The following is a 21,096-nucleotide window of genomic DNA, read 5'->3' as shown; positions in this document are numbered from 1 at the left end:
GCTACTAAGTGCTAAGTAACAAATACTGAGGTAAGAGTCATGATTTAATCACTTAATGTTGCCATTAAGTTTTAAAGTCAGTAAATTTAGATAATAATCAAAAAGGTAGATCCTTATTTGGCATTGAAAGTGCTTAATAAAGGTGCTTGGACCTTAGCTACTGTCTTTGTGAAACTCTGTTTTATTCAACTGTCAACCAAGAGTTTAATTTGGACTTATTAAGTAATTGCTGGCACATCGTAGTGCACGTATCGAAACGTGAATTATTGAATATTTTTTAAGTTCTAATTACATTTGGGTTTGCTTTTCTTTTCAGAAGCTAGCTGTTCGCCAACACAGCAAAGGATGCAGCAAGTTCTAGTATTGATAGCTATATGTTTCTAGCTTGCTTATTAGTGTAAAGTTCACATGAGCAATGACTGAAAGTTACAGGTGGTTAGGTGGCCCCATCACTCCAGCTGTTGGCAAGAATGGTGCCAATTAGTATAAATCTCAAAAAGTCTGTTGTATCTGTGTATTTTGTATGACTGACTATGGGATGCTTAACTTTAGGGTACCTCTCTACCACTGTACATCTTTGTACTGTCAACAGTTCTTTTCATTTGTGAGTTTGTGCCTTCAGAGTGTAGTAAATGGATACATGACTTACCCTTTTTGTTGAATCCTTCCTGCAGCTTCTTCAACCAGTGGCCATGGTTCATTTCTCCTTCAGATCTCATTGCAATTACTGTCTCTGGTGACATCTCACCTGTCTATCCTATTCCTCTTGATTTGGCTGCGTGTGAGACTAATGCTTACAGACAGTATGCATACACCTCTTAGCTTTCTAGGGTTGCCTCAGTAGGGCTGAGCTGTTAGGAAGTGCTCTGTAAAACTGGGAATGTATCAGCAACTGAATTGTGTCTCTCTTGACAAGAAATCATGATTTAGTTTCAGAAGAATCTGTATTCCGCAAGAGTATACTTGAGTTGCAACAGCTGAGGTTGCTTTATGGAGGATGCCTACCCAGTTTGAAAGCTTAACGTTAACAATTCTGTGTCCGTTAATTGAAGATAAATAACAAGTCTTTTTTTAACTGAAGCAGCAGGCAAATGAGTCACTACTTCAATTCTCAAAAGTATGAGTGAATATGTCTTGCAGTCATTGTCTACATTACTTGTTTCTTTTGGCAGAAATGGATACTCCTACAAAGTGGCAGTGGCTCTGTCCTTGTTTCTTGGATGGTTGGGAGCAGATAGATTTTATCTAGGCTATCCTGCATTAGGTAAGTTTATTTCTTATTTTTTATTTGAGGTAAAGCTTATTGTTATGGCTGAGTTGTATTTGTATACTTAAATTTTGAGTAATGAAGGCTGACAGTCATAGTTTTAATATTTACAGCAAGAATCCTTACTTTATTTTCAAGTAAGATAAAATCCTGCATTATCCTCAGCCTGCTATTCTGTTGGAGTGAGTGGTGACAAATGGATATATAGTTGTCCAACAGATAAAATCCTAATAAGCAAACATGATTGTTGCTATTCATAGTTTTGCTTTATGTTTGCTTTGCATTGATGTTTACCACAGCATTCTTTGTGAGGCACTGAAACAGAAGTGGTTTTGACTCATGTGCCAGCTACTTAAATGATGGTTGATTTTACCAGGAAAATAGTGGGCAAACTTTACAGTAAACCTAGCGTTTTGGGATACGGAATTTATTCTGGCAAATGCATACTTTCAAGATAGCTCATAGTATTAATAACAGTTCTGCAGAAGCTGGGACCTTTAATAAGACCTACCTCTGGTTAGTGTTTTTAGGACCTGATTCTCAGGGTGATGATGCCACTGCTTTTAAATAATGGAAATACCATAGTATGTTAGAACTGCTTTCACTGGCTTTGTTTCTGAGCTGGACAAATGGCGTAAATTTAAGTCTAGCTAGCATGGAGCAATGAATTGGAAAAAGCTATACATGTTACTGTCACTTCAGCTAGGAATTTTGAGTTTCTGCCCATTAAATGCAAACCCTTGGTTTTTTAATAACATTATCTGCCCTTCTCGATAATCTTGTGTTAACATCTGTGTCTTTTCTCTGTGAGATTCTATAATTAGCACTTACTTTGTCTATCTGCTTCACAAAAAGATACATTTTTGGAAGCGGTCAATAAGGTGCACCTTTTTGTTATACCATTGGATTTGGAATAATAATTTGCAGTAATTATTTTGTAATATATTGTAGTAATATAGATTTATAAATTCTCCATTCTTTTATAGAGGTTCTTTATGGGTCATACTTGTTAACTCTCCTGGAATATACTGTAGCCAGTAACCAAAGTTAAAAGACTTAAAATTAAGCTCTTCCAAAGTCAAGTTTTCAAGCTTTTGAAAGGTAAAGAAGACAAAAGCAAATAGGTAAGAGTAGAAAAGAAAAAAAGAATAAAAATCGATAAACTGGATTCCTTGACAGTGGTTGATTGGGGATTTTTTAGGGTATCCATGCCTTGGCAAAAAATGGTAAAGAAAGGTAATAGCATTGAAATATTTTGTGCAAGTGTACTGAAGACTGTAAATGCTCTTTCTTTTTTTTTTTTCCTTTTGCTTAAAGAGAGCACAAATACAAACAAGCTATTGAATATGAAGAAATCGGGAAGGCAACCTCTTCCTCTCCTACACACTGTGAACTAAACCATAAGTTATTACTGTGCAAGAGCACTATTTTTTCCCTCTGTGCTTTAGAGCAGTTTATTTTCTCAGTGTGATTTGCTCATGGGGAGAGAAGTGAGGAGGAAGAAAAAAAATCCACTTTACCCTGCTCTCCAGAAACATACACCAGGTTCAGAAACAGTTCTTCCACATCCAGTAACATAATGGAGCAGCTAGTTCCCCAAGTAAACTGGAGTGGCTGCTGGAACTAGCAATGGTAAGAGAACTGATGTGTTCCTAAAATGCCAACTGGCAGTGAGGTTCAGGACCAGAGCTTGAGAGGAGGTGGTATAAGGAGCATCGCAAATAAATATCTTAAATGGTGACTGCACTTGATGCAGGTAATAACTAACTAAAATGTTCACCAGAGTTTGACATTATTTAATTGTCTTATCTGTTGTTTCCTAAGGCTAGCATTTCTTTAGCTGGCTGTTTCCCTTATGTTTTGTTACGTTACTGCCAGTACTGATATCCAGGCTAACTATGTCTGGCTGCTGCAAGTCTCGCACATCAGCCACTGGGAACAAGTTGTTTTAAACAATGATATACTTAGTTTTTTGCACGTTTAAGTGGCACCATTTTAGTTGTAATATGCACATAGGCTTTTCTTCTAATCAGCTGAAAGTCCGTCCTGCTACTACTCTTTCATCTTTGTGGTCATTTTTCCCTGTTCTCTCTGACTACTGTGTTGTTCCATGGAGAGATTATAAACTGCCTCCCTGGAGTTTATAAATCAGGCTAGTTTCATCTTGTCAGCTATGGGAGCTATATCCAGACAGTGGGATGCTCTTCCTACAGTGTGCATGCAGTTACTCCCCCCCTCTCCTCCATATGCAGCCTCATAAACAGGGCATGGGGGAGAGGAGGTGGTATGCAGGACAGATTGCTGCTTCTGAGAGAGGGGGAGTGCAAAGGAGGAGGTGGAGGTCAGGAGACCTTCAGGTGTTTGATCGAGAGCAGGCTCGTTCTTTGGAAAAGAGCTGCATGGTTTTACTGGCAGGTATTATGCAGCACAGCACAACTTGTGGCTGTGGGGAAGAGGTGCTCTGGGATGCCACACTGGCTGATGTTATCAACGTGCTTTCTCTCTTGCCTCAGAAGTGTGCTGGCCCCTGTAAGTGCAGTAAGGATATGCTTTTTAGCAGGGAACTGTGTTTTCCCTGTACAGCGTAGCCTACAACTGACTTAAATGCAACAGATGTGCATTCCTCTTCATAGTGTCTATGCCTGGGTAAAGAGACAAATGTGTTCACAATGAGTATCTCATTCTCAAAATAACCTAGATGTTTGCCTAGCTCAGCTGAAGTATTACTTACAGTATATGTAATAATCATTGTATTATATTCATTGTACAAGAAACTACTGATATTAAAAAAATTTTAAAAATTTAAGACAGCCTCCTTCTTCTGAAGGCATTTTCCAAATGAAGTCTGCCTTGCATGGCAACTTCCAATGAAACATTTATCTGTTAGTTGCTATTCCCATATATTTTCTATTAATTTTTCATTTATTCATACAAAAAATAACCATTTTGAATACTGGTTAAAAAGAAGTGTTTATATATATGTATATATATAGTCAAAATAAATTCCTATTTCAGCAAAAATACAAAAATGATACAAAGGATTGTTCTCCAAAGTAGCATGTTCTGAAAATCAGATCAGTATGTGCTGCAACTCATCAGATGGTAGAAAGCCTCTTTCTATTGATAAGTAAATTTTGCAGCTTAAGTTGCGATTTTTTCTCTCTGTGCCTCGGTCAAAGAAAGGAAAATTTCCGGTAACTTGGTTATCAACTTTTGCCTTTCCTTGTTTAAGAATATTTATCTGTTAAAAAAAATAAATTGTTGATGTTTAAAATCTTTAAAGTGTATTGAGGATGTAGAAATATGAATATGCGGTTTGGTTTTTTCCCTGATAATTAAAGATCTTTAACTTTAGGTCTGTTTCTAGGGGTGGGGTGGGGGGGTATATATATATTTGCGGGATGGGGGGAGAGTTGGGATGTGATTGCCACCAGAAACCTGTGGAACTTCATAGTGACTGGCTTAAAGCTACAGCTAAATTTTATTTTCCTTTTGTAGGTTTGTTAAAGTTCTGCACTGTAGGATTTTGTGGAATTGGTAGCCTAATTGATTTCATACTTATTTCAATGCAGGTAAGTCAGAGCTTTCAAAACAAGATACAAATCTGTGTTTGTTAAAGCTTTGATTTGATTGCTAATTCTTTGTTAGCATTTTAGCATTATGAAACTTTGTGTATTAAAAAATAAAGACATTTATTTTAGCTCTGTTTGTAGACTGATGTTGTAGAATATGGTTACAAAATAGCAATGTATTTGTTGTTTGAATTAAAAGTTAGATTAGCTATCTATAAATACTCATAATGAATAGCTTGGAAGCTATAACACCATAAATTCACTTTGTCAGAACCTATGAGCTCTTTATGAGAGCTGACAGAGTGTTGGACTTTACATGAGATATCCTGCTGTCCCCAGAATCCTGAAGTTCTGCATTTGCATGTGCTTTATACTGATGGAGCCCATCATCTGGGGTGTCTGTGCAGTGTGCAGGAGAGAAGACATTACCACTTTTTTTCTTCTGCCTCTCCTCCAAATGCAAGTCCCATATCACCTGAGAGCTGTGACTGTAGGATTCATGATGGTTAAATCCCCAGCCGGGGTGACATCTTGTGACATCATGAAATTGCCAAATTGTCTTACTCTACAGTGCATCCATTTAGCATGAATTACAAATTGCCTATGATGAACTTAAAATGCATTGCGGATGTAGAAATTGTTTATATGGGCTTATAGAAAAATATCTTAAAAGTATACATCTTTGTATATACGTCTTCTAAAGTATATGCATTCTCAAATTCCTTTGTATGCTATTGCAGTGATCTTGCCTTGGATCACTTACAGATACAGTTGAGAGTATCTTTCATCTCTCCTTATTCATCTCCCTGGTGACCCCACATCAATTTAGCATTTCCAGAATAAAAAAGCCATGATCTTCTCTCCTTCTCTCCATTCCTTACCTGTGCAGTATTTCAAAGATAGTTGTCATCAACCTAATTCTCTCCTGCCTACCCTCCTTTGTTCAAGAAAAGTGGTTTGGAGCCCGCTCATTTGTTAGCCTGATTTTGTGACTCAAATCCTCATCGGCTTAACCTAGTACCAGTACCTGGCTGTGTAATTTGGTTGATTAGAAGCCCTAGGGAAATGTTCCTTCTGAGACAGCACTCGCTAAAGTAGTTAAACTACAGCATAACTTCAAAATAAATCTAGTTTCTGTTTGACTAATTAAGCATGACTAATTTTATGATGGGAAAATTAGCAGTAATTGAGACATTAGCACAAAGTGTATATTTCACTTTTCGTATTGAAAAGTCTTGGTTCTTTTTCTCTTGTAGATCGTTGGACCTTCCGATGGCTCTAGTTACATTATAGATTACTATGGAGCAAGGCTTACACGGCTCACTATTACCAATGCAACATTCAGGAAAATGCAGACCTATCCTTAACCCTGGCAGTAAGTGTCACAAATGCATAGCTGCATTTTATTTTTACAGATTGATCCAGTCGTCCACTGAAATTGCTGATGACTTATTAATTACACTTCATCAGAACTGAATATTAAATGTACATTGAACAAAGATGATAAAATATGAAAATTCCTCAAGTGAATGAGTTTACCTCAAAGGCGCCAAGTTTCTTTGTGACTGCTATATTTCTGTGAGCACACAGTTTGTTGCTAAGTTGTACCATTTGTGAAATGTGCAGACTTGCAGTTTGCACTGATGTTGTTCTGTGTCTGTAAGTATAATTTAGAGTGTTATAGAGAGGTGGAGAAAGAGTTGTTCAGAACAACTATGCTGATCTTTAGTCCATTGAAATTGATGAGAGTTTTAGCATGGATGGGCCAGGATTACAAGTGGGGTCTGTTTTCATAACTATGTGTGGCAGTTTGTAAATGAACTTAAATATCCCAAACCACAGAAACTGCCTTTCTTTCTATCCTGTTAGTTAAAATCCAGATGGCCCTAAATCTTGTGCTGGTGTATTCTGTGAAATTCTATTAACAGAAATAATTGTTTCTGTAAAGCTTAAAGACAAATTTTGGTCAAGTTGCAAAATTTGGTCAGTGCTGATCAACAGTAGAAATATGGATGCATAAAAAATAGAACCGTAGATGACACATCACAAAAAAGAAGGGTGGATGTTGGGGTGCCCTAAGGTTAGAACAGGAAATAATCATTCTGCTTATTTTGATTTTTCTTTTTTTTCCTCCCTTGCAACCATCCATAGTGAAATACATACCTTCTTTTTCTGAAAAGAAATTGGTGCATGTGTTTTACAGCTACAGAATGTCAAAAAAGTGAATTCTTTGTACTAATAAAACCCTTAAAAGGTTCTTAGTTTAGATCAGTTGTGCTTCAGTGAAATAAATTCTGTGTCCTTCTAAGTTGTGTGACCAAAGTCTTTAGGACAACCAAGATTTACCTAGATGTTCCTTTAAAGAAAAGTATATACACACAGAGACAGAAGACATGTCAACAGAATCTTCATGTTATTTGACCAATTTTAAACATTCCCTTCACCTTCTAATGAAAACCGGCAGTAACTGAGTGAGAAATCCACGTGATATAAACTGTAGTGTAGATGTTTTTCAAAAATTTGGGCTATTCTTTTGTTTTTCAGATGAAACTTTCAAAATATTATTAATGTGTCCACAAACGGTATTTTTAAGGGCATTACAAAAAATGAGATTCCTAAATTGATTTTTAAAAGTGCAATTCATGGTGTTTAGTCTCTTTTAAACCTACATTAAGACTGGTGCACAGAAAGCTTTGTAAAGAAATCGTGTTTTTTTCCACATCAGCGTAACCTGACATATCACATAACGAGAACAAACCACAAGGAATACTTTGTGCTTAACATTAATTCCTTCCTTCACGCAAGAAAGATGTAGTTTTGGAATACTTGCTAACATGCGTTTTACTTGTGGGTTCAAAGAGACAAAACACTTTCAGCTTCACTCACTTGCCTGATATTTGTTGCATATCCCTTTTGTCTCTCTTTCACTGAATGCTCTTTGTGCATGTCAGTTTTGTTTCCTGAAATACTTTCAAAAACAGACAGGAAGCGGACGGAAAGTAAATGTTTGAATCAAATAAAATCTCATGGCTAAGATCATCCTGTGACTTGTCTGCTTTTTTTTTTTTTAATGCTGAAGCTGGTAATGTAGCTGTGAAAATAGGAAGATACCATGGACATTATAATAAAAAAAATAGCCTTGGGCAACTCATCACACAAGATTTCATTCCAAAATGTATATCCATGAGTACAAGTAGCAGAGGGCTTGACTTGATGATTTCAGCAGTCCATCTTGTGCTTCATTATCCGTAAAAGAATTTGGGAGCTATTTTGTGTGAATCAGATGAAAATATGATTAGCTATGAGGCCCATCAGATAGTTTGTTAATCCCAGAAACCAAGTAGCCAGCAGAGAGAAAGATTTGTTATTCCAAGTTACAGTGTTTCTGTAGAAACAGAAGATGTGTGTCAACCAATCCAGGAAATAAAAACTGCTATGGGATTCTTTCATCCCGATGCTCTCTGGTTTGCGATACCAGTGTATGCTCTTGTCAGGACTGCACTGCTTCGTCATAGCAGTCAGAACGAAGCCACGGGTGACCAGACAGAGCGATATTCCAAGCGTTAGCAAAATTGTATTTCTCTTCCCTTTAGATGGTATTCCACTTGATCCTCTATCTTGTACTAACAACTTTCCACTTCTTTCGCAACCCTCTCCTTTGTCTGTGAAGCCTTTTAGAAATTAGTGCCACAGATGGCGTAACCTTTGGAACTTGTATTGGATGCTGTTGGAATTGTGTAACCGTTGGAACTTGTATTGGATACTGTTGGAAGTATGTTCTATATCTGAATACACATATCTGCGTTTCTATATGCTTGTTTAGTTGCCTAGCTGAAGTTTAGAGAGGGTTAACTGAGTAAGCAGCTAATACTGCAGGGCCAGTAGAGAGTTAGTGAGGTCTTTGTTTTCATCTTGTAATTGTCAGATATGGCATGTTTACCATAAGGGCTGTGAAAAGTGTGATGCAAGATGTAAAGCTGTCCCACTGTGTTAATAATAAATTGGCTACAGTAATATTTATCAAAATGTCTGTCCTATGATGATTTTCTGTGTTATTGCCTGCTTTAGCTTTTTCCTGTCAATCAAGTTGTCCATCCTAGTGTTTCTGTAGTTCTGATTGCTCTGACTGCACTGGAATAATCTTCTCTCTGGATTGTTTTCCCAAAAACAGTTGCAAAGCAATGAAAATAATTAGTCAATGTACTATGTCATCCTCCTGCCTCGTTCCCAGATAAAATGATATCTGCTGGCTTTGCAGATATTCAGGAGTCCTTTCAACATTCCAACAAGATGGAGAAGTATTATTCTGTATCTGTAAAAATAAAGCACATGAAAAGTAAAGGCCAGAGTTTAAAAAGAGAATTTGAAGTACCTAGCCTTTAAAAACCTGTATAAAGCTATTCACTGAAGATGCTGCAGATCCATGCCAGGAGTTAAATCCAAATCTTCCCTAAGTACCAGTGCAGTTCAGTCATTGCAAAAATGACTACATAAACTTGTCCTTTTTTTTCCTTTTTTTTTTAATGTCCATTTTAGGATTTTCTGCAATGTGCTTAACCATGACCTGAAAGAGCAGTAGCTGGTAGAAACATTCAGCTTTGGGCACTCTGCATTCACTCACACAGTGCAAAAGTGGTTGTACTTAGGTGTGCTTACTGTACTAATAAATTACTCTGGATTGTATTTGTTCAGTTAGGCCAACCTGTGTATCTTTCACTTGTGTTTAGAGCTCGTTTTCCAAAAAAGCTGATTTAGAGATATTTTAAAACAAACTCTCTGACTAGTTATTCCTCCTGCGATTTAAATCACAACTATGCTGTGGCAACTTCCTGTGACAGTGTTTTGTTATCCTAACTGTTTCCCTCTCCACCACCACCCACCACTTATTACATGAAGATATCACTTCTGCTTTTAGGACCTGATAACACCTTAAATGTTAGGTTTTATTATGTTTCCAAAGATGTATTACTGTATGTCTGCCAGTGAAACTTCTCAGCCCCACAGGAAGGTCTTTGTGTTTGAAATGCTCCATTAGAATTTTTTTGGAGAACATCTGTTGTCACCCCATCAAGAATTGTTTCCTTTGTTCCTCAAGAGTATATTCAGTTATATTTGCTTACACAGCTATGTCTATTCAGTCTTCTCGCATCTCTTCTCAGTGTTTTTGGGTTTTTTTATTTTTAGATTCATTAGGTGTTTAGTCCATTTCTGCACCAAGAGCCATTCCTGTTGCTTGCTCTGCAGTTTTCAAACCTGTTTCCTCCAGAAAATGATGTTGAATACAATAAGGTTGGGTGCTTAAGCACCCAGTTGGGGAAATGCCAAAGGCAGAATTTTGCAAGCATCCATACATTTCCATTGCCTCATAGGACTGTCACTAATTGTGTGATTGCCTATTATTTCACTAATACATCATACAGTCTTTCAAACTCAGTGTCGTCTCATCCCTAACTACTTTGCCATTTTCATTATTATAAATGGTCACTATATGGCTTCTTTAAGAAATGGATCATTTTAATTAATTTAGATCATGCTTTTTAACCAGATGCTGTGTTCCGGGTTCAACCTGCACCAGAGTCTTGCAAGAGGTGAAATACAAGAGATTATTCTGTTTGCATCTTCTGCCTGGATCTGAGGAGAAAAAATAGCTTAACTGTAGGCATATGCTTAAGTGTTTTGCTAGACCGAAATTTGATCAAGACTCTTCCCACTTTCTTCCGCTCAATCCATCTGTGTTACCCAGAGAACCTTTCTAATCTCTGAGAATTATAAGAAAATTGCATTCTATATGGAAACCTTAGCACTGACAGTGTAAATGACTGATAATATTTGATACAGCTCTATGACATCCTATGTGTCGCAACTTCTTTTTTTTCACCTCAAAGCTGCTTTTCGTTTACTTTTGTTCGTGTATCAGCTCTGTTTTTTCATGTATCGGCTGCCTTTGGACATCCTGCCACAAGTTCTCAAGTACCTCTAGGAGGAGTTGGACTCTTCAGAGATGAATCAAGTATGTAGAAATGTCACAGCATCAGATCAGGGAATGTTTTACATGTATGAAGCAAAGACACATTGGGGAGCAGCAGATGTCACTAAGAGGGGGGTTGTAGGCTTCAGTTTCTGTAGACAGTATGTCTGAAACTTAAAACCGTGTTGTCTCTTTGCCTTCTGCTTCCTGAAGGTGGAGCCAAACCCCCTATCAGATCTCCAAATCTTCTGAAGTTGTTCTTTATCATACAGCAAAGACTTAGCACTGGGGTATTTTTCCTTGCACGACAGAGAAAACTGGGAAGTGGATGTGAGGATTCTGTCTGGCCAAGATGCGTTTTGCACTATGCTCACTCTCTAGACCTACAACTGTAGCAAAGGAAAAGAAAGGAAATATAAGAATAAAAAGGGCAGTCTCAATGCTGTTTGCACCGTGTGTGATGAAGATCTAGTTCCATAAACTCCCAACAAAAGAAAGTGTTTTAAAAATACTGCTTGTCTCAAATACAAACTTGGGATTTCTGATTTTTAGTCTTCGTGCTTCCTTATAATCTCCAACGTACTCGTGCTCTGATAATTCTCCATTATACATTTGAATGGCTGCTTTCAAGACTGCAGTACTCTCTCCGAGAAGCACAGTTCTCAGGCTCTGCAGATGCATATGACACAGCAGAATTTTAGGCAGTGTAAAAATTATAAAGATCAGTTTCCATTACTGTAATTACTATATAAATCCTGTCTTTAAGAGGCTTAGAACATGCCTATTTAACCTTGGTTTAAGCTGAGGCTTGGTCCAAGTCTGATAAGTTGAACACCAAATTCTTTTTCTTTTTTTTTTTTTCTTTTCTCTGCAGCATCATAACTTAGTGGGGAGCGGGGTGGGGAGGGAGGCGGATCCAGCGCATCCTCTGCACTGACTCTGACAGGGTGGTGGCTGTAATCGGGCAATATACCTGTCCCCAACCAACAGCAAGACTAATGAGATGCACATTTTGTTACATCTGAAAAGCACCATTTCTCCCCTTGGAACCTGTTGCTGCTTCTCTTACACAGCTGTACTCCAGAACAGGTGCGTGAGGCGGCTCGGAGGCAGACAATCCACAGAGTGCAACTAGAAGCGCTTGGGTGAACCGTCAGATCCTACACTCTTTGGAGGGCTGTAGCAGTAATTCCCATCTTTTATGTCATTTGCACCACCTCCATGAAAGCGAAGGTGTTGGCTGCCCTGGTGCTTCCCTTTTGGGTAGCTGAGATGTCCGGAGCTGCCTCCAGCTGCCTTTCAGGTCAAAGCATTCAAAGCTGAGAAAGAAGTTGGCAGCACCATATGCAGAGGTTGGTGATATCCTGCTCCATTGCTTAAGCATGCCAGACTCTTAGCTGTAGGCCCGAGAGCAGCTTTGATACGGATTGCCATTACTTGCTCACAAGAAAGTCTGGCACAGCATTTTCCATGTCATGAACCTGTTCTGTGGTGGGCGCTTTGCCCCCTAGTCAGTAGAACTGTAGGAATGAATTTATTAATGTATTCTGTTTCCTTTACACAGAGTCTTCTTCAAAGTTCCTTGGATTTACCATGGGGAAAACATGGCAAGAACACGTAAGAGGAGATCACTGCCTAGGAAGAACCGACTGAGTGTTCACCTTGAGCCTGACAAGACTGCCCACCATATGGATTGTGTTGGCAGAGGCAGAAGCGTGGGGAATGCAGAGGTGGGGGGTAATTTTTAGGGCTTTCATTCCATGGTCTCATTGGTTATAACCCTATTAAGAGGATGATGCATGCAACTTTTAAGTTATTTTGTTAACTAAGTGTAAGCAATGGATGTGTCATGCTAACAAACATAATTGCTGGTATGTCTAATACAGTATGAAGGTACAGTATAGTGAATTTAAAAGGTTGTGGTAATCTAAGAATATTAAAAGGGAAATGTGTGCCTGGAGGGTGTGGGGGTTGGGGGGAAAAATGACTTACTTGACATTCACTGTCTTCCTCCCAGCTCCTTTGCTAAAGTAGGAACAGAATCGGAACAAAAAAATGTTTGTTTTACAGCTGTACCAAGTTACGGCGTGGACTCGTGCTCCCCCCCCTCCTCTCCCACTTGCATCAAGTACATCCTGTACTTTTGGCAACATGTTGACTGGATATTTAAAAGCTGTGAACTGTTCTGAAAGTTTCACATACTGGGTTATGGGCCATGTGTGTTTGATCAAAATTCAATTACTGCACTGTACCATGCTTGGAAACCTATCATCCCAAGTTATGAAGTATGACGAAATAGGCTAATCTAATTGGTTCAGTATGGGAGCAGTATCAACCAAGCTTGTTATGATAAATAGCTTCCTGTGTTAAAGGTTCTCTAGAGCTTAAGTATCTTGGCTCACCTCCCTCTACAAAATAAGAATAGTGTTCCCTGGGAACAGTTACATCACTGTCCCTCTCCTACATTCACAATTAAAGGTTTGTGGATTTTTTTTCATCTTGCTGTTCCTTGAATAGATAAACCGTGGCCATCTACCCCATTCCCCACTTCCATCTCCTTTCCCTTTCCTCAGGTTAGGTCATGGCATGCTTGCCGTGCGTCTGCCCGTTCTGTTTCAGGGCTAGGTAAGGCAAGCTTGACCAGAATGCCAAAACCCACCCTGGGCCGGAGGCTGGGGTTTGTGTGCTGGTATGTCAGTACCTATGACACGTCTGTTTGTATAAAGATTTGGAATTTTTGATGTTAAGTTAAACATGGAAGCACTTTAATCTTTCTAAGTATCTAATAAAAGAACTTTTGTATAGTGAATTTCATACCTATGGATGTGCTATTATCTTCTTGAAATTGAAATTTTAGTTCATCAGTAGTTAAATGCAAATCCAGTGTGCAAGTGCTGAATTATGACTAGGGAAGGACTATGTTCTAAGCCTGGATTTGTAGTCACTAAATTTGTCACTAAGACAGTGAGCTGTCTCCCATGAGATGATACTGGCTTCGTGATTTTATCTGGTCCATCTTTGGCAAGAAGTACTTAGCTCGGCTTTTGATGTCACAGTCATAGACAGTGTCAAGGGGAAAAAAAACATGAAAAAGTGGCTCCTTATGCTCTGGCGATTCAATTTTTTCCTTTCTTGAACCACACCCCCACGTGCCTCCTAATTCAGAAATCCCCTTCAGGCAAAATAATTGCGTGACGATCATTTTACAAAGACCTAATATAGGCCCGATATTGCAAGGGCCTTTAACACTGGTGAAATTTCTCCCAAGAATAAAGTTGTTCACTTACTTAAGTGTTGGTAGAATGAATCCTTATGTAAGTGAGTCTTCGTATTAGCCCCAAGACTGCCTAATACCTGGATTAAGCCTGTATGGTGATTAATGCCTATTTATTCTGTCTGTTATCCCACTGCATTTTGCTCTTCAGCCTTGATTAAGCCCTTTGCTTTACCATTTAAAATGTCCTGCTTAACCTTCTGCTTACAAACATACACAGTGCTGAGGTCTGCATTTTTAACTAGAACAAGTTCTACCATAAATAATAGCATTTAATTTTAAAGTGCAACAGCTACAGTCACCACTTGATTAAACGACAAAGAACAGCAATAGCAAACTGGGGAACATAGTTTTTCACAACGAATGTCTACGTCCACGTAAGATAAAAAATATACCTTCCTGCTGCTGATTAGCGCTTTCTGTGCAGTTCTTTATTTTAGATGTTTATAGAAAATTATTAGCAAAAGAGCCTAAGCAGTGATTGTCTGCGATTTTCCCAAATATCTTTTGAAGGAGATAAACTAGATTAATCTCTCGTTATAAAGTTCCCACAAGAAAGCTCACAGACACAGTAGCTTTACCTTCAAAAATAGAATGTGACTGTAGGCACTTATGCTAATCTCTTTTTTGGCAAATCAGCTTTTTTGTATTGAATCTTGCTTGATTGAATAGCACTGGAGCTGCCAGAGTAAATGCTATTATCAATGTACAGTAATTAAGGAAATAGTCCTTGTCACTCCAACAGTGTCCAGGCAGTGCCTTCTGTAATAAAGTTAAGCGATAAAGAAATCTCTTCAAGGTGTAGATACTGGACCGGGGGAGCTCTTGACATGCGGCAAAATAATGCAGTGTAGAATTACAGGTGACAGGGAAAAGTATAAATGCCCATGGAGTTCATGCTAAATGCACGTTTGACGCTAAATAGCTAAATAGATGCTCAGCACTGAAACACATAATTGTTTAATTTGTCATGTAATTTCCTGACTCAGGGCAGTTGAGCATCTCCCAGTCTCCACCCTTAAAAAATGCGTGTGAGGGAGAGGAGGGGGGAGACCCTTCCATCATTCAGGAACTTCAAAGATCTTTTCCCCCCTTCAGGCAGCAGCCTGCACAAATGATAAACCTCGCTTTAAGATCGGCAGAGCTGGGCTCTGCCAAATCCATCTGGGGAGAGAATTTCAGTAAAAAGGACTTGTCATTCCTTCTCCCGCCCTCCTGTTTCACTTGAAACTTTACAGCCTAGCAGTACTTTGGTGGATCGCAATTGTTCCTGCAGCGCCCGAAGAGAGAGATTCCCCAAGGAGAGAGAGAAAAACCTTTGGACATCTTCTGTATTATAACCTTATCGTATGCACCAAGAAATGTAAAATGTAGTAAAGTAGGGTAATTCTCAGCTACCAGAAATGCCGCCTAATAAGCAGAGAACCCTGATCTGTGCTGCTGGAGTTTTCTCAATGCTTCTCAGCTGCAGCCCCACGTAGAGATCATTGCAGTAAACGGCTCTGGCCTAAGACATGCTGAGGTCTGCATTTGATAACAAAGATCTTTTGTCCAGCGAAGGTACATGCAGAAGATATGTTGTTTAATGGGCAATAAATAACAAGGGAAGGTATTTAATCAAGTGTGCCGGGAAATACTGCTCACGTAAAAATACACGCATTTCAAAAGATACAGCTTGGGAAGCGAACGCTCGAAGGGGTGTAAGGGAAAGGCGAAAGAGTCCATAGTGAGGCTGCTAAATTTCATCCCACTACTTGTAAGACACACAGAGAAGGATTCTGGCCCCTATACTGCTTTTCCCCAGCAGCCTATGTCTTATCTAAACTCTCTATAATAATTTTCATATTTCATAAATGGGCAGTTTCGCTTGGGCGTACGTTACTGAGGATTTTAACATTCCCTGCAACACTCCATTTTAATGCATTGACATTCTGAAGGCTGGGCATCGTAACCTCTCCATTAAATCTTTGACACAATGAAGTGTCTTCTAAATAAAATAATTCAGAGGGATCGATCCAGTGAACTTCAGAGTGCACCTTTTCAATTATTTTTTAAAGATGGAAGTGTTTTGTGCATATTGAGCGCTAGATTTGTGAGACTGGGAGGGAGGGGAGTCATGTCTTGCGAGTGGACCTGAGCTCCATTCCAGCGGGAGCTTACAGAAACGCTCGGAGGGGAGTGAGCATGCAAGCCCTGCTTCCAGCATGACTCTGAACTTGGCTTTGCTGGATCCGGGCCTCTTTTCTGTTGTATGTAAAACATTAATGTTCTACATATTGTTCCAAAGGATTTGGTTTTTTACATACCCCCAGCTCGACCTTCAGAACTGTCTGCTTGAATCTGAGCAGAAGTGCTCTGGTCAGAATTCAAAAAAAATGATAGCCCAGGCAGCGGGTTTTTTAATTGAGGCATGCCAAATACCAAAGGCAGATGCTTTTTCATTCTGTAGCTCCTGGATACGCGGTCTACTTCTCGGTTTCAAGGACAAAGGAAACACTTATCCAATTAGATGAGGCATGAGATTGTGACATAGGGGCTCTTTCCTTAAATAAAAAAATGTTGGAAAACGATATTTGACCCTAAGTCAATAAGTCCTACTAAAATAATGAATACTCCATAAATCCAACCATATATACAGCCCGTGTTCAGAGCTGCACTGTTTTTGTCACAGTGAGAAGGCTGCGAGATCGCCCAGGATAAAGCCCCACGCAACTCGTCCAAATCGCATTTTGAAGGCCTTGCTTTTAGAACAGGATATACAAAAGTGTAAGCCAATTAAACTGCGAGGCAGACTTCTGCTACCTTCTCCCATTTGACATCTCTATCGAGTCAGCTCGGATGATATCAAACATGATCTGGTTGTCAGAACAGCTGATTTCCCCCACACGCGCAGCAAAGACGAGGGAACCTCTTGCTCCTCTTGGGAGGCTCAGAGGAGCCGATTTTTTAATAGGAACGGGGCTTGCCCAAGGTAATGTGGCTTTTGTCTGCTATTGTGAGGAAATGGTTAATGCTTTATACACGTAGCACCTGAATCTTAAGCGTTCTAGAAGCACACTTGAATTTCTGCATGAGGAGCATCGCATGTCTTTGTTGGAAGCTGGATGCGTCGGGGTCTGCGTCGTTTTGCTCCCTGTATCAGGAGATGGGGGCAATAGTTAAACTTCAAAATAATTACAGCTCTTCTGTTTCCAGCCTCAGAGCCGTGATGTGTTTACTTTAGTCTTAACAGTTTACCAGGCAGCTGGAACTGTTGACTGATAATTGCTGCGAGTTTCTGATCCTCCAGAAGAGTGAAGAGCCTCCTCCGTCCTCCGCCTATTGTTCGTACAGTTTGCTTTGCCGAAATTATTGAAATTAGTGTTATCGACGCTGCACGGAGGACTTGAGTCTCAGGTGCTGGGAATTAACGTTGCCTGTTTAATTACATCAGTTTACAATCTGATCTGCTATCTGTCCTTTTTCATATAGTGTTGCTTAAAGCGAAATTGCAATCTCTCATCAAACTGGGTGTGGGGCTGAGTGATACTGGAACAAATGGAAGTGACTGGAAAAATTGCTCTTGTTCTCCCAGCCAGGTCCAGCTGCCATTTTGATTTCTCTCCACCTTGGTGGCTGTCTCTGGACCTCCGCAGCATTCATCCTGCCATATGCTATTGCAGAGTCATTAGTTACATATGACACCTAAGGAAGCCCCAAACCCTGGTGTTCTCGGTGACAATTCAGGATGCCTGGACCCCTGGTGATTCTGGCCAAGAAGCAGCACTCCTTGAACCCTTCCCGGCCCCAGCTGCAGCACAGATTGGGCTGGAAGCCGCATCTGCGCCCGTTGGCAAGGTCCCAGCAAAGGGCAGTCACAGCACTGCCGCACCGAGAGCACCAATGCCAATCCCCACTGATGGGAACCCCCCGGAGACGCAGGGAACAGGGGGCAGCAGGAGGGAGCCTTCATGGAGCTCCTGGAGATGCAGATGACGTGATGATGATTCCCACCCTGTCTGCAGGAACAGCAGTGTGTCAGAGCACATTACTGGTCCGCTACATCCCGGTGTCTGAAGCAACACGTGGGGCTGCTGTTCCTCCTGCCGCCCGCAGAGCCGGTAGCACCTGAAACGTGGCTGAGCCTTCCCTGGACCCCTCTCCCCTGGACCCCAAGGGTCATTGAAACAAGCGCTGCCTGTGGCGACCCTGGGAGCTGAGATCCATGGCGTGGCTTGACTTTAGGCTCTACTGCCTTGGGCTAGCTCAGCACTCTCGTCCACGAGCTAAAACCTTGTGTGATCACATTACTATTGCTCCCATTGCTTTTAAGAGAGCTTGTACAGAACTCTCTTTCTGCAGTTTGCACGCCCATAAAAACCATCCAGAATACAGTGAGGTGAGGAAGAAACACCATGAATTTTCATCATATTGGTATTTCTGGCACAATTTACATTGTGACTATGTCCCTGATGAGGAGGAGCAATAAATACCCTCTGCAAAGCTCATATTGCAATGGATGGGAGAGGAAACAGCGACCCGAAGGGTGTCATATTCTGGAAACCCGACCTGGAAAGAAGGATCCACAATTAACGAGATGGGTAAGGGAGTCTCTGGGTCTTAGCAAAGCCCTTTGATTATCGTAAAAAGAAAGTGGGTGCCAAATAGTTTTAAAGCATCCCATGTATTATCGATGATTTTTCTGTTGATAGGAAGAATTCAAAGGGGTGCTATTAGCATTCTGGGCAGAGAGGGAGCAGATCTATAGCATGGCTCTCAATAAATACGTTGCTGCAGTAAACTTCTTTAGCACTTTGCAATTCACATCTGATCTCTGCTGACCTTTTTTTCTCCTAATTAAACCTTTAGCTTGCAAATGAGCCATTTCCTATATCAAACTGGTATATGGCAAAGGAGGAAATTCTACCCGCGATTTATAGGAGTTGCTGGTGACCTAACTGTCTATCACAACCTTTTCTAATTGATCTCTCTTTGAATTAAATGTGACCAATTACTTTCTCCTAGGTGAACAAAGATGAGACTATCCTTAAAAGCTATTGTGCCGATGGCAGCAAACAAAGCCGAGTGTACGTAGTGGACGGAAGATAACAATCCATTTTGTGCACGTAGTGAGAAAGATGAAGGCCAACTGTCTGCAGCACACAAAACCTCTGGTTATCTCAACCAGCTGTTTTCCCAGAGCGGTGTTTGAAGAAAGTGGTTTTGAAGGGGTGTGCATGGGGGTGACTCAGACTGCTGCTCTTGCGAGCTCTGTTCACGTTCTCACTTCCACGCAGAGGGCATGCAAGCCTGCCATCACTCCTGCCCTGTTTCTGGAGCTGGATGACCAAACCAACCTCTTTCATGTTGCTCATGCCCCACGATCCTCTTCCAGTGCAGTGATGTGGCAGCCTTTAAAGTCCCTTTCCAGTGTACCATCCAAGAAGAAATCCCCCAAATCATGAACCAGCTGTGCCTCCACTGGTCTGTCTCATGATGAGGACTTAGAAAGGGAATGAAATATCTGAGATGGGCGTAATGGCACAATGTTGAACTGCTGACCTCAAGAGTTCAAACATATTCGTGGCTGCACTACATAGTGCTTCACGTGTCCACGTGAATCCCTCACCCTTCCCTGTAGCCAAACCACAGGAGTTTGGCTGGGGCAGCGTCCTGTGGCAGCAGGGAAGGACCCTTGGCTTGACCGGACAGCGAGAAGCTGGAGCTGCACCAGCCGGCAGCGACACAAAGGGAGTTAAATCAGTCCAGTCCATTGAAAAGTCATGAGTCTCACCTCAAAATCCTTTTCAGAAGTATATTTTATCTGATTTTCCTTCGTTTCCTGGCTCCAGAGCGTGCATTTTCAAGCCTTGCTTCTACAGCTGAAATGATGAGAAATTTCCTTTCCTTCAGCGGGAAGCCAGGAGGCTCCCGTCCGCGCAGGACTGCCCGTGCTGCTGCAGCTTCGCAAATATCATCAGGCTGCAAGATTTCACACCGCCGCCGCCCCTCTGCCTGCCCCATAGCAAGGGCAGTCGGCATTTCCAACGGCATCAGGTGCAAACGCCACTGCAGCCAGCAGCTCTCGCCCTGTGGCACAGGTTCTGCCGCCGGAGCACCCCGATGCTGTGTCCTCCATGGGTGGCACAGGGTGTGTGTCGGCTGGGAGGAGAGCTCTCCATCGCTCATCCTTTGCCTTTTAAAGAATTGCCCCAGGCTTTTTTCTCCTCCTTTGCATCAGACAATAACTGAGATAATTTCAGCCCTTTTCTCCCCTCCCCGTGCCACAGGGAATGGGAGACCTCACTAGCTTTCCTGGCCCGCGTCCAGGGTGAGCCTTCCGAAATCTCACTGGGGAAATGCTCTTCCTCTCCAGGAACATCAGACATCATGTTGGATGGTGCCATTCAACTGCGCCCACCAGTGCTGCAAGCAGTGGCCAAGCAGCTGCTCCTCTTCCAACCTTCCTTTGGAAAGAAAACAAAAAAGCACCCTAAACACCTCCCAAATGGTGCAAAAATATTGATTAGGAATAAGAAAAACTTCCCCAAACCCCAACTTGGGGGCTGTAAAGCTGGGGGATCACAGCCCAGTGACATGGGCTCTCAACCGGGGAGGCATCCCAGCTGAGAAAATGCTGGGAAAATGCTGGGAAAACGCCTTTTTCTTCATCCAGGTGGGTTGTGGGAGGGCTCCAGCCTGGGGTGCTGAGGGAAGAGGGGACCTTTAGGAAGATTTACACGTGGGATCTTTGTATTGTCCCTCCTGTCCTTTTTTAATAAGGAAAATCGGCCCATTTCCCTGCGTGGAGAAACTGAGGCTGCTTGGCACCCCTGGGGATGGGACAAGGGGGATCGGTGGGTTCCCTGCTAAGCTGCATGTTTCCTAAATAAATAACCACCGTATGCCCCATCAGGGTGTTCCTCAAGCCACAAACCTCCCCTTTGGGGTCCCCTTGGCATCCCCGGCCGAGCCGAGAGGTGCCCATGCCCCCCGGCCGAGGCCCTGGCCTTTCGCAGGCTGCGTCCCGCCTGCG

At 41.2% G+C, this 21,096-nt stretch overlaps 1 protein-coding gene across 2 annotated transcripts in view; it reads left to right on the top strand.

The window, feature by feature from the left end:
* TM2D1 (TM2 domain containing 1) overlaps positions 1–18,183 on the top strand; it is a 24,010-nt gene extending 5,827 nt beyond the window's left edge. The window contains exons 3-7 of one of the 2 annotated variants that reach the window (XR_663418.1): positions 1,173–1,264; positions 4,766–4,839; positions 6,096–6,214; positions 12,372–12,537; positions 17,656–18,183. Coding sequence is in view for 1 of the 2 variants with exons in the window: in XM_009319815.1 (XP_009318090.1) it covers positions 1,173–1,264; positions 4,766–4,839; positions 6,096–6,206 (277 nt within the window). In the remaining variant the exon portion in view is untranslated. Of the gene's footprint in view, positions 1–1,172; positions 1,265–4,765; positions 4,840–6,095; positions 6,215–12,371; positions 13,884–17,655 lie in introns of those variants that run through there. The other variant, XM_009319815.1, reaches the window with a different exon arrangement.
* The last annotated feature ends 2,913 nt before the right edge of the window (positions 18,184–21,096 follow it).

Source organism: Pygoscelis adeliae, unplaced genomic scaffold (genome assembly GCF_000699105.1).
Source record: "Pygoscelis adeliae isolate BGI_AS28 unplaced genomic scaffold, ASM69910v1 Scaffold181, whole genome shotgun sequence".
NCBI classification, from domain to species: Eukaryota; Metazoa; Chordata; class Aves; order Sphenisciformes; family Spheniscidae; genus Pygoscelis; species Pygoscelis adeliae.
This window is presented reverse-complemented; position numbering and strand designations above follow the sequence as displayed.